This window comes from Macrotis lagotis, chromosome 6 (assembly GCF_037893015.1).
Source record: "Macrotis lagotis isolate mMagLag1 chromosome 6, bilby.v1.9.chrom.fasta, whole genome shotgun sequence".
NCBI classification, from domain to species: Eukaryota; Metazoa; Chordata; class Mammalia; order Peramelemorphia; family Peramelidae; genus Macrotis; species Macrotis lagotis.
The window spans coordinates 205,181,232-205,208,870 of record NC_133663.1 but is presented as its reverse complement, the minus strand read 5'-3'; the positions used below and the strand labels follow the sequence as shown (position 1 = coordinate 205,208,870).

The 27,639-nt window shown below is 31.3% G+C and overlaps 1 protein-coding gene across 2 annotated transcripts in view; it reads left to right on the top strand.

Moving 5' to 3' along the window:
• Positions 1-27,423, top strand: part of LOC141491374 (ephrin type-A receptor 3) — a 92,101-nt gene extending 64,678 nt beyond the window's left edge. For both annotated transcript variants that reach the window (XM_074192270.1, XM_074192269.1), the window contains exons 11-12: positions 18,545-18,700; positions 24,428-27,423. In XM_074192270.1, coding sequence (XP_074048371.1) covers positions 18,545-18,700; positions 24,428-24,533 — 262 coding nt within the window. In that variant the 3' untranslated portion in view covers positions 24,534-27,423. The remainder of the gene's footprint in view (positions 1-18,544; positions 18,701-24,427) is intronic.
• Positions 27,424-27,639: the final 216 nt, after the last annotated feature.

The following is a 27,639-nucleotide window of genomic DNA, read 5'->3' as shown; positions in this document are numbered from 1 at the left end:
TTGAGAAGAAATAGAGTGTAAAGTGTCCACTCAATAGCAATACAATCCCTCTTTCAAGGAGCCCTTCCTAAAAGACTGTTGTTACCCAAAACATTTTGGTTTTGTTGTTTCCATTTACTTTGTTGTACTGTTTTTGTGTTTGTGTCTGTTACTTAATTCTGCTAATTTTCCCTTTTCCCAAATTCATATAAGACTCTTCATTCTTCTACATATTCTTTATATTGTTTCTTTTTGCCATTGCAATATTTCAGTCCTTTTTTTCTAATGTAATTTGTTTAGCCATTTATCAGTTGATGGACATCTATTTTGTTTCTTCAAACTTCAAAAAGTATAGTTATAAATAGTTTGTTAAATATGAGGAATCTCAATCTTTGGTTATGTATCTAGCAATAGAATCTCTAGATCAAATTAATGAATATTTTATCCATTTTGTGGCATAATTCCAAATTCTTTTTCCAAAATAGTTGGAATAATTCATAGTTCTACCTATAATCTTCATATACCTTTCTTTTTATTCCCTTTCCCTCTCCTTCACCCTGTACCTTCCAAAGATGGAGCTTTTTCAGATTATGATTAAACCCTCCCTGAATCTACCCTCTCTTTTGATCAGTCACTCTTTATTCTAACCTGATTCCCCTATTGAACCTAAAGTATTTTTATAGCAGATTCATTATGTTTTCAATACTACTGTGTCTGGTTCAGATAAAACATAGATTCTCCAGCAACCCATTCCACTCATTCATTCCTTCAATTTTAAACTTTCTTATAGTTTTTTGCTTTACATAAATTTGCGTTATGTAAATTCTACTTTAGGTAAATAATTCTGAAGGAAATATACATTCCAAAAAGAAAGCCCTGCATTTGCTAACTTAACTGTCCAGTATGCTATTCTCTTTCTCCAGCTAACTCTTCTTCTTTCACTACAGGAGGCCTCTCACTCCCATTCTCCATTTCCCACCACCACCGCCACCTCCTTCAAAAACCCTCAAAATCAAAGCAGAAGAGCACAAAGAAACTGCTACCACCACCACCACCACCACCAGAAATAGGGCTTAGGTTGAGACCTCTGGAATCTAGAGAGGAGACCATGGCCACACTCCACCTACCTGCCTGTCTGCCTATTCAGCCCAAGCTAGTCTCTCTTCCATTTATTTCTAGGGTACTTGTTTCTGTCCTTACATTTGTGTCTTCCTCCTACTATTCTCACTTCTCCGACTCCAGCCCCCGTGTGTTCTTTTTTTCTTTTTATGTTTTTGCAAGGCAAATGGGGTTAAGTGGCTTGCCCAAGGCCACACAGCTAGGTAATTATTAAGTGTCTGAGACCGGATTTGAACCCAGGTACTCCTGACTCCAAGGCCGGTGCTTTATCCACTACGCCACCCCTATGTGTTCTTGAAGTATGGGAATGTTCACTTTTCTCCTACAGCAAATTCATGCGATATGAAAAATCCCTTTACTTAGAGCTCTTAAGTGAGAACTTTGTAGCTTCTTGTTTATTACATTTAAATTGTACCCTTTCTTCATCTTTTTTCCCTATTGAATTACTTTTTTCTTCCCTTTTCTTTTATCTCCTAAGAATATTAAAATAGAGTCAAATTACCCTCTTTGACTCTTGAAGGCATTGTGGTTCTAAAAGGGGCATTCATTTTTTTCTCTCCCATTCCGATGTAAGCATTTCATCATCCTATATATGTCCAGTTGTTCAAATGTATTTACCTTTTTGTTTTTATCTTTACTCTTTTTTGATAACAAATATGCTACATCTTTCTGATTTTTCAGTCTTTCAATTAAAGTCTTTTCAATTAAGTTCTCAGAATCACTGAACTAGTTCAATCTAATTTTCAAAGATTCTGTATGCTGAGTTTTGTACCTCCTCTACTAAGCTGATTATTCTTTTTTCAATTCCTTATCTAAATCTCTCAATTTATTTATATAGTAATTTTAAAAAAAATCTTGATTCATTCTTCCCAGGAATTCCCATTGGTTTTATTTGAGAAATTTCAAGTAGATGATATGATTCTTTTCCCTCTTGTTTTGTGTTTGTTTCTTGAAATGTTCTCTATAGCATTATTTGTTGCTGCTATTGTCATTTTTTTCTTTGTGCTTTCAATTTTTCTGCCTGTTCCTAAAGTGGGATTAAATGCTATTGATTTCCATATGATTAGATGTGATATATAGGAAGGAAGGAAGGAAGGAAGGAAGGAAGGAAGGAAGGAAGGAAGGAAAGAAGGAAGGAAGGAAGGAAGGAAGGAAGGAAGGAAGGAAGGAAGGAAGGAAGGAGGGAGGGAGGGAGGGAGGGAGGGAAGGAAGGAAGGAAGGAAGGAAGGAAGGAAGAGAGAAGGAGGGAATGGGGAAGAGAAACAGAGAGATGAGAGAGAGAGAGAGACAGAGAGAGACAGAGAGAGAGAGACAGAGAGGGAAAAGGAAGAAGAAGAAGACAAAGAAGAAGAAGAAGATAAAAGATGAAAATATGAAATATGAACAACTTTCTTAACCGACTCATTATCTTAAGAAAGAACATAAAACTTGTGAACAATAGAAAATTTTTAAATGTATTAAACATTTTAAAATATTTTATATACAGTCTTCTTAAAGCAGTTATGGTTTACTGATTGTGGTAACAATAAAAGTCAACCTATTGCATTGCTCAAAATATATGAGTATAATTTATTAATTCAATTTCTAAAGTTGAGTACTTTATAAAAATACAATGTTGATTCTCTCAATTAGATCAAGAATCATTTAGGAAATTATTTGTAATTAAGCATATTTTAATTTAGATAATGTGAACAAATATCTTAGATAAATGTTTGTTCAATGTATTTAGAAGTACAGAGAGATCATTTATATATTTTATTTAAAAATAAGCATTTTTTTATTTTTGTACATATTATTTAAAATGGAGGAAATGGCCATTCATCTTGAGTAATGCTTGAAATTCTTATTTTAAGAATTAGGAAAGCTTCTTAATACCATTAGATTCTGATGGTTGTTTTTATTATTGAAATTATTTAACCTTATCACTTGTTATGTATTGTTATATAAGCTAGCACAAATCATACATCCTTTAAAAATATTCCTTCCCTTATCACAAGAAAAGATTTAAAATCCATATAGTTCTTCTGGCTTTGAGACTATGTAGTATCTTTAGGACAGTTGTACCTAATAATATCTTGATGAATGATGTGCTATTTGAACTCTTGGTAATCTCAAGGTTACATATCTATGTATTTTGCTCTACACAAGTGCTTCACAATTTCAAATCTGTTTTGTCTTACCTCTTGTTTCTGTTAATACTCTTTGAGCTATTATTGGCCTTCCCACAAATTATGTTTAATATGGTTGACAAATTTTATTCATGTCGAATCTCCTATTTTTTTTTGATTAATAATATTTTGAGGACTGGTATCCTTCTATCAATCTAAAATGATCTAAATTATAGGTGAGATGAGAGAATTTTTTAATATTAGTTTCTAAAGACTATATTTCAAAAGAGTTACCAATTGCCAGTCCTAGACACTAAGTGATTGTGACTTGAGGTTAAGGCAACATAACTTTTATGTGCCAGAGGGGAAAAAAAAACATGGACCCAGACCTTCTTGACCATAAGCTTTGCCCATAATCTACATTACTTTGCATTCCCTCATCTTTGGTGAAACTAAAGCTTTTGTAGCTTTTATGATGATTTGTCAAAATTAAACTCATAATGATTTCTTTGATTATAACCAATATGGATAATTTGTGATGTTGATGCCTGCATTTATTGACTACCTTAATTATTTGGAACATTAGTTTTTGTTTGGTTTTAGAAAGGAGGTGAATTGATAATGGTATGCTTTGGGCTCAGTTCTATTCATTTACTAGATTCATCTATTATTTTGATGTCTAATATCTATTCTTTCGTATTTCAATATATTTGCTTATTTATGAAATAGATGCAAACTATTTAGGATGTAAGTCTGTTAAACAAGATTTAGATATTTTTGATAAATTTTTAATGCTATGATCTTAATAAGTGAGGAACTCAATTAAATTTTAAAATGCAATCATTTGTATTAAATTAAGCATTTCCATTTTCCTCAATCTTAAAATTAAAAAAAATAATTCTTAGAAAAATTCTTTTTTTTAGAATAAATGTCTTAAGAAAACTTTGAAGATTTGGGGGATTTTAAAAAATTCCCATTGATCATATATTTTCATGCTGTTATTAGCTTAGAGAGGAAGAAAAAACTGCTAACAATTTTAAACTTCAGATCCATCTGGAGCTGTGTGGCCAGTCTCAGCAGATGTTTGTACCAATATAAACGTGCACATTAGGAATAGTTTCAATTATCTAAATGCTAGAAGGGATATATTCAAGTTTCAGGTTCTTAGTAGCATGTAAAATTGTTCAGGAATAAGCTATATATTTAGAAATTGAGCAGATCTGTGCCATTTATGAACTAAATTTAAAATAGCTATAAATGGACAAAATGATGATTCAATATAGTTATTCAAACGATCAATTGCTATTATATTGATAATTACCATAAATTTTGATTCTATACAATGAAATGAAGTTTTTAATACAGCATAGATTTCTTTAAATTTAGAATGGAGATATTAAAAGTGAGTTATTAATAAAATTCAATATAAGGTAGGAATGTAGGTCACTAGTGCATATATGAAACAGATTGCAAAGGTCATTGTTTAAGAACCATAGACTCTTTGCTACAAAGAACCTTCAGAGATGATATGCTACAAGCTTACCTTGAAGTAAGACCAGTTAATTCAAATCCTTCCATGATAAGATTGTCATGGTTTTGCTTGTGTATTTTCTTAATGTATAGATCTCACCCAAACCCCCTCACTATTCAATCTCCAATGACTCCCAGTTACTTCAAGGATCAAATATCAAATTCTGTGACTTTTAAAGTCCTTCACAATCTGATTTCTTCCTGCCTCTTATCTTTTAACATACTTTATTCCCCTAGTTTCCTAAGTTATCCAGTGGCACTGGTCTTCTTTCTATTCTTCAAATAGAACACTGCATCTCTCAATACTATGCATTCTTACATTTGCAGCAATTTTTTCCTTACATTTCTGGAATGCTCTGCTCCTTAGCCTCTGCCATGTGATTTCTCTGCTTTTCTTCAAGATTCAGTTCTATTCCCATTATCTGCTTAAGGGCTCCCACTGACTCTGGAATCAGGAAGACTTGAGTTCAAATTTGACCTCAGAAATGTAATAATTACAAAGCTGTGTGACTTTCGACAAGTCATTTAACCCTATTTTTTTTTTGCAAAAAACAAAAAAAGGAAAGAAAAGAAAGAAAGAAACATGATAATATTTCACATAATGTTTCAAATGCTGGGTATTGGGTAAGTTTCTGTCACTTTTACATCTAGAGCTTTAAATTGTACTAAGAATTCAGGGATACTTTATATGTTTTTTTTATACCTATACCTATCTTTGCAATTTATGATCTCTTTTATTATAGATCTAAGATCAAATTTTTAGATTTTCTAGGAAAAATATAAATAGATTGAAATAAATTGGAATAGAAATATTTTAACATTTTTAAAACTAATTTATCCTACTTTTATCAAGAATTGTAGAATCTAATTTTTTGAGTACAGATTCTTTATTTAAAGTCTGTCTAGCAGAGTACTTTACATATCATAGATAATTACTAAATCTCTCTTGAATTAATACATGATTAAAAAGAAATAGGCCTTTTATATTATACCTGTAATTTTATGAAAAATAAATTTTCCTAGTTTTAGTCAGTCTAACAAATTTATTGACTTTGTTTTGATAAATGCATATTATTTAATCTGCAATAATTCTACTTCAGTTTTCAGTTTTGAAAATATATACTTGGAAGATATTTTTCTTATTTATGTAAAATATTTGTTCAAAAATAGGTTGTTTTGAATATTTGTATGATTTCAGGAGACACAAATACATACATTCGCACTTTCAATATTTATATATATATCACATTTTATTTGCTATTATCTTATATCTTTAAATTCTGTAGTAGTTAATAGTAATAATAGTAGTAACAGCAGTATCATTAAATTGAATTTATTTAGGACTTTATGTTTTACTAAAAGTTTTAGAAAAATATTCACTCAGTTATCCTCACCAAAAAAGCAATAATGTATGATATAGGTTGCTATTATTATCCCTACTTTAAATATAAAGAAATTGGGACTGGAGGGAGATAGAATGGGATAATAATTATCTTTCCCAGGTTCAAACATAGCTATTAAGTGTTTAATGTCAGATTTGAACTCAAGTCTTTCAAGCACACTCTCCAAAGTATCACCTAGCTACTAACATTAAGTAAAAATTAGATATCTATAATTTAATAATTCCAGAAATAACCTCATTGTGCATTCCAGAAACCTTCTCATTCTCTCTGTAGTAACTCATATAAACAGAGTTCCAGGGATGCAAATTACCTTAAGGAACCATCTGGTAGGACTAGGACCTGGATAATAAATCAAACAAACAAATAAAGCCCTACAACGTATCTAATAAATAATTAACTAGTCTTTGTTTGAAGATCTCTTCTTAGTCATGACATGCTATATGTTGATTCAAACTAGTTTACTTTTTGAATAGCTCTCATTAGCATTTTTTTCCCTTAAAGTATCACCTTATTCTACCTCTCCATAGCTTTTCCACATTGTTTCAAGTTCTGACCTATGGGGCAAAAATAACAATTTAGATCGTTTTTCCACATGACAACCCTTTAAATATTTGAATATAGCTCTTATATCTCAAGCAAGTTTTATTTATTTTATTTTCTAAGCTATATAGCTCTAGTTCCTACAAGTAATCCTTACATGGACTACACCCAGGATTTTTAAACATCCTGATTGTACTCCTCTGGTTGTTCTCCAGCTTATCATTATCTTTCCCAATTTGTTACTGCCAAAACTAAATATAATACTCCAGATATGATCTGAAAAAGCCTGAGTACAGCAGGGCTATCACAAATCTATGCCTCTTTTAATGTAGTCTCAGGTGCTTTCTTACTTTACCATATTACATTGTTGACTCACATTGAGATACTAAGCTCTTCTTAGTAGTGTAGATCTTTTTCATCCACAATAAAAATGATTGCATAACAGTTTTGCTTATAGTTTATTCTAAAGATTTTAACGAAAATAAAAACACTTGTATAGCACTTTATGATTTTCATTTTGTCCTTTTGATATTTTAAAATAAAATAACCTTTAAATTTTTTTAAATTAAAAATTTGAATTTAGATTAAATTAAAATATTTAAATTATAACTTAGTTCATCAGTATAAAAATTTTTCAGTGAGGAATCTTCCTCTGTCATTTCAGACTAATAATATTCTATAATTCAGAATTTGGGAAAATTACCTGGGGAACTGAGAAGTTAAGGAATTTGTCTTGAGTCAAGCAGTTAGCATATAGCAGAGACAGGTATTAATGGAGTTCTTCCTAACTGTAAGTTAGTCTCTAGATGCTACTCAACATTGCCTCTCTATTAACCTGAACTTTACAAATAAAGAAACTGAGACTCAGAGATACTATATTACTTACCCCAATTATGTTATTAATAGTTAGAAGTAGATCTTGGATTAAAATCTCTTCTGATTCCAAGTTTGATTTTATTTCTACTATATCACATTGTCCCCCTCCTTCAAATTTTATTTTTTCACTTATATAAAAATTTATATTGCATATATATATATATATTTCATAATTTTTAACCCAATTCAGTATATTCCAGTACCTTTTTCAAAACTAAAAATCTTGTTAGATTATAATGAATCCTTGATTAATTGACATGCTTTTGAAATGGGGAAGGAATACTGGCTTTGCTGAGTTTTATGTATTCAACTATTTATGAAATATTAGTTCAAGCTCTATTAGTGAAATATCTCTCTACATTGGTTCATTTTTCTGACTTTGGAAGTATAGCAAAGTGAATAATTGCATAACTTTCTTTGAGAAATACAATTTGTGTTTTTACTGCTTCAAGGTTGTGATTCTAAACATAGATTTTTCTAGCCTACGATATATATATATATATATATATTATATATATAGAGAGAGAGAGAATAAAAACATATATGTATATTTATATATCTTTCTATATGTACACACACATATATATAGAAAGAGAGAATATAAACGCATATATTTTTATCTATCTTTCTATATGTATACACATATATATGTATATATACAGAGAGAGAGTGAGTGAGAGAGACAGAAACAGAGAGAGAGAGAGAGAGAGAGAGAGAGAAGCGTAGGTATAAAATCTGGCTTATTTCTCAGTAGCTCAAGACTAGGTGATGGTACTGTTTTGTTTTATTAATGAAATTCATGTTGTAAACTTTCCTTCTAATAATTTGATTCTTCTTCTAAAAGGGAAAAGAGAGCAAGTAACAAATATACATCTTTTAAGATTTGATTCTATTTAGAAAAAAAATAAGGGATAGATAAATATTACAGTGAAGAGAGGGCCAGATCTGGAGTCAGCAAGATTCCTCTTTATGAGTTCAAATCTGGTGTCAAAAATTTATTAGTCAAGTGACCCTGGGCAAGTCACTTCTCCCTGTTTGCTTCCATTCCTCACCTATAAGTTGAACAGAAGGAAGAAATGGCAAACCACTCTAATATCCTTCCCCAGAGATCCCCAAATGGGGTCATGAAAAAACTAAAAATGACTGAAAATAGATTCAACAACAGAAAAAATAAATAAGTAAAAGGTCTCTATGACAATACAATAGAATAAAAAGTGCTGCGATGTGTAAGTAGATTTATACTTCAAAAAAACAAAATGTAAAAGTTCCTCTTGCTTGTCTGTACACTGTAGAAAATTGTGGTAATTTAAAATATTCTGAAGTACTAATTTATAGCCATTTTTTGACTACCTGAACAATATTAAATAAACAAAGCATAACTAGAAATGTGTTTTAAGTCAAGCAAGTGAAATAGTAACTAAAGTATTGCAAGACATTTTGATTGTAAATATATATAGTTGTATATATATATATATATGTGTGTGTGTGTGTGTGTGTGTATACATGTGTGCATTCATAGTCATTGCATTTAAAATTTAATGCTATATATAAAGAAAAACATACTAATTTCCCATAGAAACCCATAAACTATTCTAAAGCTCTGATTCTTTTTCTTTTTCTTTAAGTTTTCTCTTTAACTTTGTTAATAATGAAGCAACAAAAAGTTTGCTAAAGTGAAAAATCTTACATATTAGATTTCAGAATCGTTAAGGCTGCAAAGTAAACAAATAAATTATTTAAATTTAATATATCTCTGATATAAAAGAGTTAAGAGTATCAACTTGAAGCATTAGCCCAGTCCAGCAGAGTGCCGGACATTGCCTCATAAAGACTTAATTTTGGTCATTGTACTGACATAAAATTTTGAATGATCATACCCAAATCATCCCTCTCTGCTTGTCTGAGCCTCAGGAAACTCTTTAAGACTTAGCTGCTAAATTATGGATGCTAAAATTTGCTTCTGAATGTAGTTTTGTAGCACAGTGATTCAAGTGCTGCCCCTGGAGTCAGTAGAACCCATGTTCAAATTCAGTCTTAGACACTTACTAACTGATCCTGGACAAGTCATTTAACCCTGTTTGCCTCAGCATCTATAAAAAATGAACTGGAAAAGGAAATTGCAAACCACTCTAGTATCTTTGCCAAGGAAACCCCAAATGGAGTTGCAATGGATTGGAAGCAATCAAATAAACAAGAAAAGCAAATTCCACTTCAGCAGATAGAGTTGCGACACTGATATCACAGATCTGTAATATAAAGATTATCAATTTATACTTTGAAACCATCACCTTTTTAAAAAATTGCTCATTTCTTTTTTATTTTTTATTGATATTTTACTTTTCAAAATACATATTCTAAAAGTTTTTTCAACATTTATTTATATACATATGTATATTATTAAGTTACAAAATTTCCTTCTACCCTCCCTTCGCATCCCTCCCTCCTCAGTGGTAAACAGTCAGGTTAATATTGTACTTACACATTTGTGTTAAGTATGTTTACAGGTTAGTCATTGTTGGTATGAAGAACTAAGATTAAGGGAAAGAAATACATGAGATTTTTTTATAAAGTAAATGTAGTGTTCCTAAGATTCCAAAGGATTTTTTTTTAGTTTTGTTTTTTCTTCCTCTGAATTGAGATAACATTGTCCATAGTTGGTCTAATTCAGTTGTCCTAGCTCTCTGAACTGCTGAGAGGAGTTGCATCCATCTAGGTTGATCAACTCACAGTGTTGATGCTAATGTGTACATTGTTGTCATTGTTCTGCTCCCTTCTCTCAGCTTCAGAGCCTATAATTCCTTCTATGCTTCTCGTGAGCTTCTTATAGAACAATATGGTTCTTATGATTTCTTATAGAACAAGAGTATTCCATGGTATTCATGTACCATAACTTACTTAGCCATTCGCCATTTGATGGGCATCACTTAAATTTCCAGTTCTTTGCCACCACAAAAAGAGCTGCTGTAAATATTTTGGAACAAGTAGGACTTTTCCCATTTTTTACAATTTCTTCTGGATTTAGGCCTAGAATTGGAATTGCTGGGTCAAAAGGATTTGAACAGTCTTTTCTGCTTTTGGGTATAGATCCATATTGCTTTGCAGAAAGGTTGGATTACTTCATAATTCCACTAACAATGCATTTATGTATAATCCTCCACAAAATAGGTGTGAGATAATACCTCATTGTTGTTTTAATTTGCATTTTCTAACCAATAATTATTTGTAGCATTTTTTCATATGATTATATATAACTATAATTTCTTCATTTGAAAATTGTCTATTTATATCCTATGACCATTTATCAATTGGGAAATGACTTGCAACCTTATAAATTTAATTCAATTCTCTATATATTTTAGAAATTAGACCGACCTTTATCAGAACTCCTAGTTGTGGGCATTCTTTCCCAGATTTCTACTTTCCTTCTAATTTTGTCAGTGTTGACTGTATTAGTGTAAAACCCTTTTTATTTAATATAGTTAAAATCATTCATTTTGCAGTTTATAATGCACTCTAATTCTTGTTTGGCCATAAATTTGTCCCCCAAATTGCTTATTATGATACTTCTATCATTAGAAACATTATCTTGAATTGAATTATGATAAATATTGTTTCCATATGATTAGTCATTCTAAGACTAGTTTTATACTCACTTTTAGGGTTATATATTCCATTGAAAGTATTTTCTTCTTTCTAATTCCAAAAAACTCAGATAGTAGCAAGAAAAAAGGTAAGAGTGACATCAGCATAATCCAAGAAGGAGTTCTGGCTCTCTTCTCTTATGTGATTGTGTATTTATGCACATATAATGTATGTGTATGTGTATACATGATTGAAAACCAAAATAGTGGAAGTTCCATTCATTAATTTATTCAATAATTCTTTAAAAAAAAAACTACTAGGCTTCAGGACAATGGGTTAAATTAAACAATGTGGATAGAAAGATATTTCAATCTCTGCACTCAAGGTCCTTACATTTTATTTTCATTACACCAAAGAACTACCAAAAACTATTATCAGTGGTTTGTAACTGCCAGAAATTTTAGTAGTTTGGACCTATTTATAAGAATTTGAGCTCAACAGACACATGGCACCTGTACAGGAAAGAAAACTAGATTGAATAATCTAGATTTAAATCTCAGTTCCATTATGTTTGAATAATAGGGGCAGCTAGGTGTTGCAACAGATATAGTTTCGATCCTGAGGTCCAGAGGATCTGAGTTCTAATCCAGGAACCATGTTCTGGATTACTTAACCCATGTTCTTGGTCACTTAACATTTACTAGCTGTATGGTCTTGGGTAAGTCACTTAACCCTGATAACCTCAAATGCTGGGCCATCTCTAATCATCCTGATTCCTATTTGACCATTGAACCCAGATGGTTCTAGAGGAGAAAGTAAGGCTGGTGATTTAGCACAATCCCCTTTCACTCAAATCCATTTCACTTGCTTGTCATGACATCACCTCCTCAATGTCTTCCTAGAGAATGAAGGACAGACATCATCCTGCGGTTATCTGTTTGCACCAAGAATCGGTTACTGAACGTTTTTAAACTTAATTTTCCTTATATTGAGTGAAAATGAATATAAGAATTATACTTTTATCTAACAAAATTTTGTGAAGAAAATACTTCACCAATCATAAAATATTATATGAATGTAAGTCATCATAAACATGATGACTGTTTGATCTAGTTACTCTTTCACAACTATTGGAGAAATCAAAGTAGTTTTGGAAGGTTCTCAATTGCATCTTAGGATATAAGGAACTCATTGAATTTGTTTTAACTTCCCTGGGATAGTTCCAAAGTTGACTTGCTCTACAATAATGCCAGTGATTATTTGAGGAAATATTGGGCAGTTTTTGTTTTTGTAGAAGATCCCTGGTTGAACTCTTTGATATACATATACATATATATATATATATATATATATATATACACATGCATACACATGCATACACATATATATACATATATACACATATATACATATATATGTGTGTGTATAAAATGTATATGTATATATCCACATATACATATATTACAAACATGCTTTTTAGAATGTAATAAAAGTATGATTATTCAATTGGGTAAGCTGAATTTGACATTTTGGTCCAATGAAATCATAATGTATCAGTGAAGTTCACATTGCAGAAAAGTTAAAACCCAAACCACTCAAACCTTGCATTGATAAGGAATGATAATGTTCTTCAGTGAAGACCTGATACAATACTGTCTTTTCATCCCCCCCAAAAAAATATACTTTTGTTGCTTAAAAAAATCTGACCTCCATTAGAAAGAATAACAATAACAGGGTAACTTTTTCATTGAGTAAATAGGTTAGGAATATTTTAGAGGGAAGAAAATATGCCAGAAACCCAAGTTGATTTTCTTTCCCCTCAAAGAGCAAAATAGTTCATTTTACCACTAGGAAGTATTAAACTACCCATAATAGGTATAACTGCAAAGATTCTGGTCCTGAAGGTCTAGGGATAATGAAAATAAATACAATGACTAAAGTTGTTCTTAATGCGGCATTTATTTACCAATGTTATAGTGGGAATGAAAGACATTCAAAATTATTCTTAACTAAAGATGACATTAAAATTATGTGATACTATCTGTATTTTTAATATTAGGAGCAAATAAGTTGAACTAATCTGTAATTTAAAACAATTAGTTCATATAATATATGATAATACTTAATCTCTTTGTATGTACTATATCTAGATGGTGTTGAAAAATAGAAACAGATAGAGACTTATTATATACACTATCTTCATATACATACTGTGGAATAAAGTAAGAAAAGCTAGATGCAATTAAATATAATTAAAGCATAAAATATAATATAAAAGTATCAATTAAGTGTAGTTCTTTAAATTGTCTATCATTTTTATACTAAAATAGTATTGGGATAGCTAAATGCCTCAGGGTGACTGGAGTCACCTAATTTCATATACTTATTAGTTATATGATCACAGACAGATCATTGAACCTCCATTTGCATCAGTTTCCTTAACTGAAAATTATGAAGAATAAAAACCCCTTCCAGGGTTTTTGTGGGGATCAAGTTACATAAAATAATTAAAAGCACTTAACATAGTGTGTGTGGAATAAACCTTATATAAATGTTATGATTATTAATATCATCATGGTGATTGATATTATTAATAATATGCATTTAAACTATCATTTTTCAACCTGTTTGCCTCAGTTTCCGCATCTATAAAATGAACTAGAGAAGAAAACCACTTCAATATCTTTGCCAAGAAAACCCTAAATGAGGTTGTGAAGGATCAGACATGGCTGAGACAATTGAAAAGCAACAGCAATATTTATTTGAAGTTTTATTAGTAGTGGTATTATTGACAGCAATTATATAATCATATACTACATACAAACATGGGTCATATGGAGTAGAGGTGCCTGTGGTCTGAAAATCTTCCAAGTATGACATGAATCAGATAAAAATGTAATTGAGAAATATTTTATAAAATAAATGAAAATATAATAAAATCTAGATAATATAATATTTAAGAGAAGTCAATTTGTATCCCACTGGGATCCTTATATATATATAGCTTTGTGGTCTCCATTTTACTAATTGTTTGTTGCTATTATGAAGTTTATTGCTGGTGTGGAAAATATAGAGAAAAAGCTTCACTGTTTATTGTTGATGTATTTTTTCCCCATTTGGAGAGAAAGAAGGACTAGAAGTGATTGGTATCCCAGAAAACTTTTTGTTTTGAAGTGTCTCTTAGATTCCATCCTTTAGAACTCTAGTATAAGTTTGAGAACATTTGTTAGTTTAATTCTTTAATGTGCAAAAATTATATTGCATCAAGGACAATATTTTTATTCTTGGAATCTGTAACTATTTGCTGATGGAAAGATTCCTTGAGTGTTCTGTATTAATAAGCATCAGTTACATACAATGATAAAACAAGAAGAGGAAGAAAAATCAGACCCTGCCCATTTCTATTGTACTCTAGAGGGGAGAGACTATGCAAAGCAGCAAAAGGAAAAAAATATATAAAACTAACAGGGAGGGAGGAGAGAAAATAAGAGGAACATTATATTTTTGCTTCCCCTGAGCAAATATGTAATTTCCATGATTTCTTTTTAATGACCATAGTCTGTGACTAGTAGGTACTGATTTATGAAAAGCTGTAAAAGATCAGGTGGAACTCTGCAGGACATCGTTTACAGCTGCACGGATTGAAACCCATCTAATTTGTCCAGTAAAAGTGTGAGCTCATGGCGCACATCATCCAACCCATAAATTTCCCAGTCAGACCACTGTCTGGGGGATGGGTCCAAAAAAATGCCTATCCATGCAGATGCTCAAAAAGCCCAACATTCCCCTGTTGCATGTGAAGAGACATCACAGGCTCTTCACAGTGAGAGACAAATTCCTATTCATTGATAAACTATCCAGATGTCCTCTCTGAGGAGGAACGGAACCAATTTTTGCTTGCAATCCTCAGAGAAACCCTATGAGGAGAAAAATGATACTTTACAGTGCTGGTTATTCTAGGGTCACTTACATTAAAATTAGGTCATTTTTTTTTGTTCTTGGTGATGCTTTGATCCAAGTTATAAACATAAAAACTCTGTTGGGCCACTCTAATCCCTAATCTCTGCATCCTGTTCTATTTCAACTTGTTTATACTAATTTCCTTTAAACTGTTAGTGAGATAGCCTTCCCTCTTTGCTTTAACTAAAGTTTGCTTTGAAAGAATGAACTATCTTGAATTGGGAAATTACCCACATTTTACTATAAGGCATCCTTCATAAATATTCTGAAAAAATATTCTGAGGTTTGATATTTCACATCCGCAAGACTATAAATAAAAACTAAGTGTTATTCATGGACAAACAGTAAGATCTAGGGGAGGTGTTGCTACACAACTACTGTTTATCGCTATCATCTTGTATTCTGGGACATACTGAGCATTGTGTGTCTAGATGATTTTTAAAACTGTCATGTTTCATAATTTTCACAATATTTTCTTTTCATAAATTTCCTTCAATCGATTCAATACTCTGTTTTTTTTTTTCTGGAATTCTAAAATAGTAACCATTATTTTTCTCACTTTTGCTCAACATTTTCATTTGGAATCACTAGAGGATCCTTTTCCCCCCTATTTCAAATATCCATGAATGTTATATATCCATTAATTTAGAACATTTGTGTAGATGAAATGGAAACTGAAATTCTTCAAATTAGTTTCATTAAGGGTAAAAAATTATGTGTATCTATATCTTATATTTATACATATATACATACTTGCATAGTCTTGTTCTAAAAATTAGAAAAGCAAAATCAATGAATAAGAAGATACTTTTCTGAGAAAAGATATCAAAGACACATTGTAGGGTGGCTAGGTGGCGCAGTGAATAGGGTGGCTAGGTGGCGCAGTGATTAGAGCACCAGCCTTGGAGTCAGGAGTACCTGGGTTCAAATCTGACCTCAGACACTTAATAATTACCTAGCTGTGTGGCCTTAGGTAAGCCACTTAGCCCCATTGCCTTGAAAAATCTAAAAAAAAAAAAAAATACACATAGCAATAGAATAAGTGCTGGTTTGGAGTTAGAGAACATGGGTTCAAATCATAGTTATATTCCTTAGTACCTTTGTAAATTTTGGCAAGGTATTGCCACTTATGGATGTGATTTCTTTATTGATAAATTGAAAGGGTTGAACAAGATACCACTTAAGATCGTTTTTAGCTTTAAATCTATACTTATATTAAAAACAGCTTATTTCAGTAAAAAAAAAATGATTTTTTTTTTTATTTGTATTTTGCCTCACCCATAAGATAGTACAAATATGGATAGGACTGGGATAGTTCATCAGACTCAGTTCAGCAGAATCTTATGAATTGATTAATTCCATTTCCATTTCTATGGTGGGAAAGTGATAGACAAAAACACCCCTGAACTTAGCTTCATAATTCCCTGAGCTGTGGCCTGGTTGGTGATGGGAGTATATGGGTGGGGAGGCATATCGCCAAGAAGTAATGGATGATGTTTCATTTCTTGATAAATGAGAGCTTCCTATGAAGTGATGTTTGGCTTAATTTCCCATCCAAAACATCTCAGAGAGTTATAGTCATTCTCTTTAGCACACAATGTCCAATAGACTCATATACTACACTTTGACTGAAAGGTAGACATTTAAAGCTATTTTTTTCTGTTCTTTTGATTTGACTTATTTCTCAACCTGGGAATAGTCAAGGAGTTGGCATTATGACAATAATTTTTCTAGACTTTTTGTGGATTTCCAAATCATTGAATTGGATACCCTCTCCAATAGTGCAGATCACAGCTCATAAATAGATTTAGTTATATTGCTTATCCTGTGTAATTATCATCCTCATTCATGCCACAAACCTAGGAGATTTCATTATTTCACAGGTACCAATGCATCATTTTTTGGGGCTCTCTGGCATCTCTTACTCTCTACCTTCAAGAGTAATCCCCCTCATTTTTTGATTATTTAATTTCTTGGGCAGCTTCCCTTATGCAATTTTTTTTTATATTTAAATCAGAATAGTATTATACCACCAACTTCTTTTGTCCACCATGCCATTTGTGAAACTTTCAGAATTCATTACAAAAATTCCCCTTAAAAAAGAACAGCATATAAATCCAAATGAATGATGAATAGAGTGCTGAATTTAGGGCCGAGAAGAGCTGAGTTGAAATCTACTTCAGAACATTACTAGCTATGTTATTCTGGGCAAGTTAGTTTGACTCTTTGGGACTCAAGTTTCCTCATCAGTAAAATGAGGAAGTTGGACTAGATGTAATCCAAAGTGATTTAAGCTGTAGATTCTATGAAGACCCCCGTTAAGTTATTTAACTTCTCTCCACCTTTGTTTCCTCATTTGCAAAATTGAGATATAACCAGTCAGAAGGTTATTATAAGTATCAAAATAGATAATATATGTAGTAACTTTACCAGACCAAAAAATAATTTAAATATATTATGATTGTTACTGTTCTTATTACATTTTGAGATCATTTCACTCCATGAAGTCAAAAGCTTTTTTAAACAAATCAACCAAGAATTGGCACCAGTGGGTATCTATAATCATATCAGTGAGGAGGTAACCATAGAAAACTTATCATGAAAACCTGATTGTTGTTGCCTTCCATGTTTTCATCATTACCCTTTGATAATTTAGATAGAGACCATTCTCTTAAGGATTTAATAGAGATGAAAAAGCAGGTAAATGAGTTACTAGTTTGTTTTCATTTTTTGCTAAAGTAAAAGATTTTGCTATTTTAGAAGAACAAACATTTTTCCATTCTTTTGAAATATTCACCTCTAAATTACTTTAAAAAGTATCTCTAAATGTCTTTCGTTCATGTGCTCCAGGTTTCTAGATTTTTAACATCACACTATTTACATTTAAGTTTTGATTCCCTTTGTGGTAAGATTCCTTAATGGAATTTGTGACATTATTTGTAGCAACACCAACCAGTCTATGCTGACTTTACATTCTCCTTTAAGTGCAGTCTGGAATGTTCAAACAACCCTTCAGAAAGCAAAGTGAATAATATCTGCAAATGAACATTTAGTGGGCAGAAAATGAAATGAGAAGAGTACCTATCTCCTAAGCAACCAGACCAGTATTTGATCCTTCTTGTCTATTCACATAAATATATTCTAAATTAGCATTATCTTTGCTAATGGTTAAACAAATTAAATTATAATATAAGCATATATATCCTGCTTTGGCAAAGCTTCAGTGATTTAAAATGCAGGCGTGAGCTGAGTAGTCAGACTACTTAGACAAGATGATTACACAGTATTCCTCCAAGCTGCCAGCTTGAACAGATGAGGCCTAAGTGGCAGATAAATTCCACAAATGAGCAGCAAAGCCACATGGAGCCTAGAAGCCCTGCTGATGCTGATGTCAATTTTTAGACACGATGTGATATCTCTAGACTTTATGAGTTTCTTTTCTTCCAGGCCATCAAACCTTCTCTTGGACCAAAGCAATGTTGACATCACTACCTTCCGCACAACGGGTGACTGGCTCAATGGCATCCGAACAGGACAGTGCAAGGACATCTTTACAGGCGTGGAATACAGTTCCTGTGATACCATTGCCAAGATTTCCACAGAGTAAGAAACTATCTTTATTAAAAAAGATTCAGAAAAATTGGTGGAATGTTTTCTATTGAGTATAGTGAACTTTTTATTATTAGAAAGCAACATCATGGACAGAGTGCTGAACTTAGAATCTGGGAAGATGAGAATTTAAATCCTAACTGTGTGATCCTAGGCAGGAGGTTTTTGCCTCACTTGACTCATCTGTAAAATGGAAATAATAATCACACCTTCTGGAGCTCATTGTGAGGAAAAAATTGAGATAATACCTGAAAATGTTATTTGCAGATGCTAACATGCTATATAATTGCTATTATTGTTATTATTGTTGTTGTTGCTATTGTTATTATTCTCTCTATATATGTATATACACACACACACACATATATATATATAGATGTATATATACTGAGATGAGACATCTCTTACCCAGTCATATATATGATTCATCTTCCTTTTTGGGAACTAGTCCCAGATTCTTTCTTCCATATTTGCAATCCAGAAAATAAATAACAATATACATACCCTCTTTATCAACCTTGAGACTCAGCCAGGTCTTGAGTATACTATCTTATCCTCCTTCTTCTGCTTATTTCAATTATTTTCATGAATATTCCCTCCTACATTTAAGGATAATTGAAAATTGTTCATATAACATCCCCAATGTTATTGTCATCTTATTCTCTAGGTTTTTTTAAACATGGCAGCTTGGAGTATTTTCTCTGAGATGTTTCAGGCAAAGAAGGAAAAATACCCAAGAGTTTAAGGTCATATCTATTCTGAATATTCACAATTAATCACTACACATTCTATATGAATAAATATTTGTTAAAAACTATTTTCTGATGCTGTGTATGTAAATAAATATATTTGATAAGATCTATTTGATAAATAGCATATATTTGAAAAATAAGATATGACCTTGCCCTCCAATGACACGCAATCTAAAAAAGGACCCAGCCATTCATATTAAAAAAGTCAGAAAAATGTAGTGATTTCCAGTTCTGCCAGTTCTGGCAATGTGTCTTTGAGTATAGTCTTCTTACACCTTAGTTTATATCTGAAAAAGCAAAACATTAATAGTTAATTAATAATGTCTACTCTATAGGAATCTTGAGAAGGTTAAATGAGCATTGTAGAAGTATATTTTAAATAGGTAAGGTGCCATTATTATAAACATTATATATTAGATGATACAACATGTTGGGTTTCATGATTAGATCTTATTTAATTCAAAGTTATGCCTGATAAGAATTGTTTAGTAATATAATTGCTAATTGCACCTTCATTGGTTAACAATTCTAGAGAATTCATACCTTCCTACTTCCTGATAAAGAGATAATGGACTCAGAGTGCAGAAATAAAGGGAAAGGTCGTGAATTTAAAAAGGAACATTTGGAGAAACTGTAAATGCAAAACTTCATCTGAACCATTCTCAATTGAGAGCCATAAGGGTATCATCTTGGAAATAAAGTGATAGGAATATATGAAATGAATTGGTTACTTTAAGGAACCAGTTCAAGTGGTAGTTTCTGAATTTCCCTCACCTTCAGCATAACACTAGAAAAAACAAATCCTGAGTGTGATTTACTTAGCAGAGAATTTATCTCTCTGAGTATAGTCTAATCCATGATTATTCAAAACTCAAGTTAAAAAAAGAGAAAAACCTTCATTTTTCATTCTTTATATAACCTTCTTGTATGTTTCATAAAAAAATAACAAATCAAGTACACATTTTGTCCTTCTTCCTTATCATTACCATTGATTTCAAAATACATAACTAACACATTTTGAACTAAGAAAACATTTCCAAAGTGAGGGAAAATAACTAGAAACACATTTTGACTCGGTTATAGGTGGTCTCAATTTTTTTTTCTATTTATATAATAAAAAAGATTGATCTTATGATTAACTCAGATTGTCCTTAAGGATGCATTCAAGATTTTCGTCTTAGGGTAGAAAAAAATGAATGGCTTAGGATAAAAGAAGGAAGAAAAAGAGGGTAAATTACAGTACCTAAAGAGGCACAAAAGTTCTAGTACAGTAAAGGGAAAGAAGGCAGGATGTGAACATTATTTGAACTTTACTCTGATTGGGTTTGTTTTGAAGAGAAAATAATATACACACTCAAATGAATATAGAAATTTATCTTACCTTATAGGAAGAAGGAGGGGAAAGAGGAAAAAAAAGTGAGAAGGGGCTGATTAAAAGAAGGTCAAATTGAGGAAGGCAGTGGTCAGATAAAAAACACTGATGAGCAAGGACAAGATGAAAGGAGACAAATGGAGAGTAAAAGTAAATGTCTATTGGCACAGTGGATAGAGCACTGGCCCTGGAGTCAGTAGTACCTGAGTTCAAATCCAGCCTCAGACACTTAATAATTACCTAGCTGTGTGGCCTTGGGCAAGCCACTTAACCTCATTGCCTTGCAAAACCCTAAAAAGGAAAAGTAAATGTCTAAAACAGAATATGTATGCTTGAGCTATATTTTAAAAAAAAGAGATATCGGGGGCGGCTAGGTGGCATAGTAGATAAAGCACTGGCCTTGGAGTCAGGAGTACCTGGGTTCAAATCCAGTCTCAGACACTTAATAATTACCTAGCTGTGTGGCCTTGGGCAAGCCATTTAACCCTATTTGCCTTGCAAAAACCTAAAAAAAAAAAAAGAGAGAGAGAGAGAGATATCAATTATCATCTCAGACAAATTAAAAGCAAAAATGGGCCTAATAAAGGAGGAAACTATGTCTTCCTTAAAGGTACCATATACAATGAAATAATAGCAATACTTTACATATATGTAGCAAGTATTTTAGGATTCAAATTTTAGAAACTCACAGCAAACCTATACTAATAGGGATCTCACCCTGCCTCTCTCAGAATTAGATAAATTCAACCACAAAAAAAAAAAGAAAAACAGGAAAGAAATTAAGGAGGTAAATAGAATTTTCAAAAAGTTAGATATGATAGAATTCTGGAGAAAATCGAATGGAGATATAAAGGAATATATATTTTTCTAAGTGGTACATGGAACCCACACAAAAATTGACTGTATATCATAGAAACTTCATAATCAAATGCTGAAAGTAAAAAAATATTAAATTCTTCCTTTCAGATCATGACAAAATAAAAGTTATTTATAATAAAGGGCCGTGAAAGATACACTGAAATTAATTAGAAACTTAATAATGGAATAATAAATGAATCAAATAGCAATTTGTAGAAACAATCATTTCATCAAAGAGATAACATACCAAAATCTATACAAATATTTAACAGTTCTTAGGGGGAAATTTTACATTTCTAAAGACTGAGATGAATAAAATAAATATGAAATTAAAAAAGTTAGGAAAAAAGAACAAATTAAAAATCCTTAATTAAATACCAAATTAGAAATTCTGAAAATCAAAGAAGAGCTTAATAGAATTGAAAGTCAGAAGGCTTTTGAACTAAAAGATAAAACTAAGATCTGGATTTATGTAAAATGAATAAAATAGATGAACCATTGATCAATTTCTCTTTAAGAAAGAAGAAAATCAAATTATCAGTATCAAAAATGAAAAGGATAATTTCACCACCAAGAAAAAGGATATTAAAGTAATAATCCAGAGCTATATTGCCCAGACACATGACAATAAGTCTGACAATGTAAGTGAAATACTTGAATATTTATAAAAAATATAATTGCCCATATTAACAAAATAAAATACTTAAATTATTCCATTTCAGAAAAAAAAGAAATTGAACAAGCCATAAGTAAACTCCCTAAGAAAAATTCTCCCAGGCCAGATAGATTTTCAAGTGAGTTCTAACAAACATTTGAAGAAAAATTAATTAAAATATTGTATAGAATATTTGAAAAAAATTAGATTAAGGAAGAGGCTTAGAAGATTAATTTTATGGCCTGATTTTATGGCCTAATTTTATGGTGCTGATACCTAAATCAGGAAAAGCCAAAACAGAGAAAGAAAAATTATAAACCAATTCCCCTAATGAATATTAATGAAATAATTTTAAATAAAACACTATCAAAGACATTACAGCAATATATCACAATGATTATACACTATGACTAGGTGGGATTCATATAAGGAATGCAGAGCTGGTATCATATTAAGAAAGTTATCAGCATAATTGACCACATCAATAACAAAAGCAACAGAAATCATATGATTGTTCAATAAATGCAAAGAAAAAAAAAACTTCTTGACAAAATGCTTCATCCATTCCTCTTTTTAAGAAAGCACTATAGAGCATAGGAATGCATGCTATTTTCCTTAAAATGACAAGTAGTATCTGTCTAACACATCAGGAAGCATTATATGTAATGGTGTTAAGCTTGAAGCTTTCTCAATAAGATCGGGGATGATCAAGGATGTCCATTACCACCACTATTATTCAATGTCGTATTAGAAATGATAGTTTTAGCAATAAGAGATGAAAAATTAAAAAGTAATTGATATAGGCAATGAGAAAAATGCTTTCACTCTTTATAAATGAAATGATAATATAGTTAGAGATGGGACAGCATACTTTTCATTTGGAGTAGGGCAATGTTTTATAACACCTATTCTTTCTATATTCAGTAATATCCCTTTAAAAAAAACTAATTGATATTAACTTATTGGTTGCTACTGGAAAGATGTTAACAGATTAATTTAATGAGGAGCAAACAAGATGGTATCTCAAGAGCAATTATGCAAATATGCCTCAAGCCCATTCCTCAGCAAATCCCAAAGGACAAAGTAGTACTTTTTCTTAGGACCCTGCCCACCCATGAAATTGAGAATTGAGGGATTAGCCAAGAGTGCATGTTGTTTCTGCACCTGAAACAGGAGGGGAGATTAATGATGAATTAATAAATCTTCAATAACACACATGAACTTGATAATGCTAGTCAAAATATACTTAGACGAATCTGTGAATTTATAGTGTGTTATCAGGGAACCCAGAAGTTTTTTTGATCTATGTTTCTAGACTATGGAATTTAATAGTGTAATAGTGTAAAACATTCCTTCCTTTGTGCTGCTGTCTTAAATGAATACCCAATTTGGTTTTATTGACCAAATACCTTTCTCAAGATGAATTACTTGTGTAATGTAAGCATTCATAAAGTAGTATTTTATTCAAATCAAACACAGAACATATCAGTTCATTAAAATATTTAAATTTAATTGATCATATAAATTATTTGAGGTATGATTTATACGACACCTGATTATGCTAAATGTTTGACTAAAGTTGACTGGAAAAATGATAACATACTAGAAGTGACACATATGGATACAGCAATATATATTATTGTTCCAGTTCATGAGATGTGAATGAAATTTGTGGATATATTTCTTTTAAGTACTTTAAAGGACCATAATTTGAAAATAACCTGTTTAAATCAGTACTATTTTGAATTAGTTATTTTTTTTAAATCCTACTTGGATTAAGAGCTAACATTTACATACCAATTTAAAAATTTGTGAAATGTTTTATAAGTATTATCTCATTTGGAACTCACAGGAACCCTGAGAGGTAGTTGTTTATATTATCCCATTTCACAGACAATTTCCCTAGTCACTTACTTGTAAATATACAAGGCAGAATTTGAACTCAGGTCTGTCTGATTCCAAGACCTCTACAGTCACCTACTCTGTCGATTTCATATGTATCTGTGTATGTGTGTGCATAAGGGATCGTATGAGTGTGTCTGTGACACTCAAAGAATTCACTGAATTTATTGCTTTTCTTACAGTGACATGAAGAAAGTTGGTGTCACAGTTGTTGGGCCACAGAAGAAAATCATCAGTAGTATTAAAGCCCTAGAAACTCATACCAAGAATGGTCCTGTTCCTGTGTAGAACAACAAATTGATGAGACCCTGACAAAAGTGGTTGCTGCCAAATGTGCAGTGTCATTTGGAGTTAACATTTCAGCATTGAGAATATTGTTGCAAGTTCCATACCCACAAAGACACTCAAATATGAGTAAAAAAAATGCCTTAAAATCGGAGTGATAAACTGTTTTTTAACATTTGGTGGATGGTTGGATGGATTATTTTTTCCCCTTATAGTAAATGAGTGCTGATTCCTTAAGAAAAATTCATTTAAGTCCTCAGAACAAAATTTTGAACAAGGAGCCATTGAAAACAAACTGATCACCGTAAAAGATATACAAGTGAAATTCATAGTGGACACATGGGCTGTGTTTGAAAACAGCAGTCAAAATTGAAGAAAAAAGACTTTCAGTATTTTTATACACAAAAGAGAACTGTAACAGGTATTTTGTTTTCTCAAAAACAAGCAAAATAGAGGAATCCATACCTCAACCTGACCATAATGACTATCTTCCCTTTTATTACTCTCTTTCAGCTGTTAAAAAAAATACAGAAATAAAATTTGTAGTGCTTTTAAGTAATAATTTACAAATGTTTTCTTGGCCTTATGTTAGATTCCCAAAATATGTTCATAAAAAAGTGTCTTAATTTTTGGAAAAAAGTATTTATTTTCTTTTGCATTTTTGTTGCTTAATATTTATGCTTTGATGTTTAAATTTGGAATTGTTATTGCCAAGTGCCAAAAACATCCTCAAAAAGTCAGTATTAAATAACATTCTTAACTAAGCAAATAGTACCATGATTTCATTTCTAAATTTATGGAACATCCACTCCTCTCCTTAATTCATATATGTATGTGTGTGTGTGTATACATATATATGTATATATATATGTCTTTATTAAGAAGGAAAAATAAAAAATATTTTCCAATTCATGCATTAAAATAATCTCTGAGAGTTTTATCTCTCAATTTATTGATGAGATATTTTAAGCTCCTAGCTCCTCAGTGCATTATACAGGCTTGTAATTATACATATATATATATATATATATATGTATATTTCCTACTAAATAACACTGACCTTTGAATCCCTTAATTGCTAAAGTTACAATCCCTGAGTCCATGTTCTCTGGGTAGACATTGGAATTGGACTGGAATTGGAATTCAAGTCACAGTTGCTTACATAAAGTCTATCTGCCAGTTATAAACACAGTGTCTTTATGTCCATAAATAGACTTTCACAATAATAATGATGATTTACAACCTTTCTTCCCAAATAATAGAGCTTTATCATATGCCAATTTAAGGCAACAAACCAATGGGCCAAACTGGCCAAAAATATTCTAACTTTGAAAAGATCATTTACTCTCATTGCTTCAGTTTATGTGTTAGCAGCAAATGCTAGTAATTAAGCAAATATGGTTCATTTTTCTTTTATGTCAATTAATTCATCAGTGTTGACATCACTGCAAAATATTATTTCAGTAAAGTGTCTTCCACTATATAGCCCTGTGGTTATGTTGATAAGTTGTACGATCCAAAAATAAATAGCAAGCTTGAAAGAAGCTTTTCAAAAATGATTTTTTTGGTAAAACAACATCTAAGTCTCCATCTTTCATTCTTCTATCCAATGGCTCAAAATCCATAGAGAATTAAGAATCACCACTCCCTGTAGACATATTAAAATTTGCAATAAAGGGTGACTATGAACTCAGAAGTATTTGAGAACACTTACTGGTGAAAAACTAAAAATATGTCCTGAAAGATGATATTAATATCTGTGATTTTTTAACTGCTTTAAACTTGAAATATTAAGCATGTCAAGGGTAAAGAAACACTTATTTTACAATAAATAAAATGCACGCAAAAACTCCTGCCCCTTGAACACCAACAAGAGAAGAAATAGGAGCAGCAGGAGCAACAACAACAACTCTGTCCTTTAGTATAATGTTATGCAGAATGGAAATGTACTGATGTCATACAAGAAAACAATCCTAGATCAAAATGTACAAATGCAGATTTGTGTTACTTTTGGTGTGAGCTGGGTCAATTTACCATTATTTCTGGCTTTGAGATTAATACTCAAATTCTGTCAATGTTACTTGTAATTTATTAAATTTATTAGAATGCTTTATTGGATGGAAGAGAGCATATAACAATTGTTCCCCCCACACCTTGAAAATATTACCTTAAATCTTCTTTAAGGTTCTTAGGAAGAGGAACAGCTTATTGCTCTCTTAGGTATTTTGAAAGAGGATAAAAAGCATTTTCTATTATCAGGTGACTGCTTGATTTCCAAACTTGTACTAAACCTCATATTCCTTATATTTCCTTTCTTAGAAATTGTTATGGACATATTAAAGGAAAAAATTGTTTCATTTCATGGAGTCTCAGAAATTGGCATATGATTATTTAATTTCATTTATGTGGACTTTGATTTATAATTCCAAGTAGAAATTGTTTACACAAGATCTTCCTATTCCTTTCTACATTTTATTTGTAAGTGAACTCTTATGAAATTACTCTACACAATTCTTCCCTGTACATATGTAAACATACCAGTGTACAATTCTTAACTGTGGAGTAGAGGTACTAGACTGCTTGTGGCCATCTCCTTGTACACAACTGCATTGATTTCCAGCAAACACAGGATGAGAAATCCATTCACAAAGTTATGTACCATATTATCTGTTTTTTATATCTTAAATATAATTTACATATGTTATTTATTTCTGTTAACATACCTAGTTTGTGCCATACTTAGCATTCAATAAGCAATGTATAAATGTGTTTTGATTGGCAATTTGTATTTACTTTAACTTGTATTTTCAAAGCATTACTCAATTAGTTTTATGTTGTGCAATTGTAGATGGCCTCTTACTAATGTAAAATGATTTGTAGTGGAAACATTTATATTTTTATAATAAACATAATGAAAGTATTTTTTAAAGATTGTAATACAGAAGTGATTCCTTTCATTATCTAATTTAAACTCTCTTTTTTATGTATGTGTACATTCATATCATTGATATATGCACACACACATATATGTGTATATATATAAAATATACGTTTGTGTTAAAAGAAGATTCCCAGCTTTAGGATATATAGGTAGGGTTGTTTTGCCTGG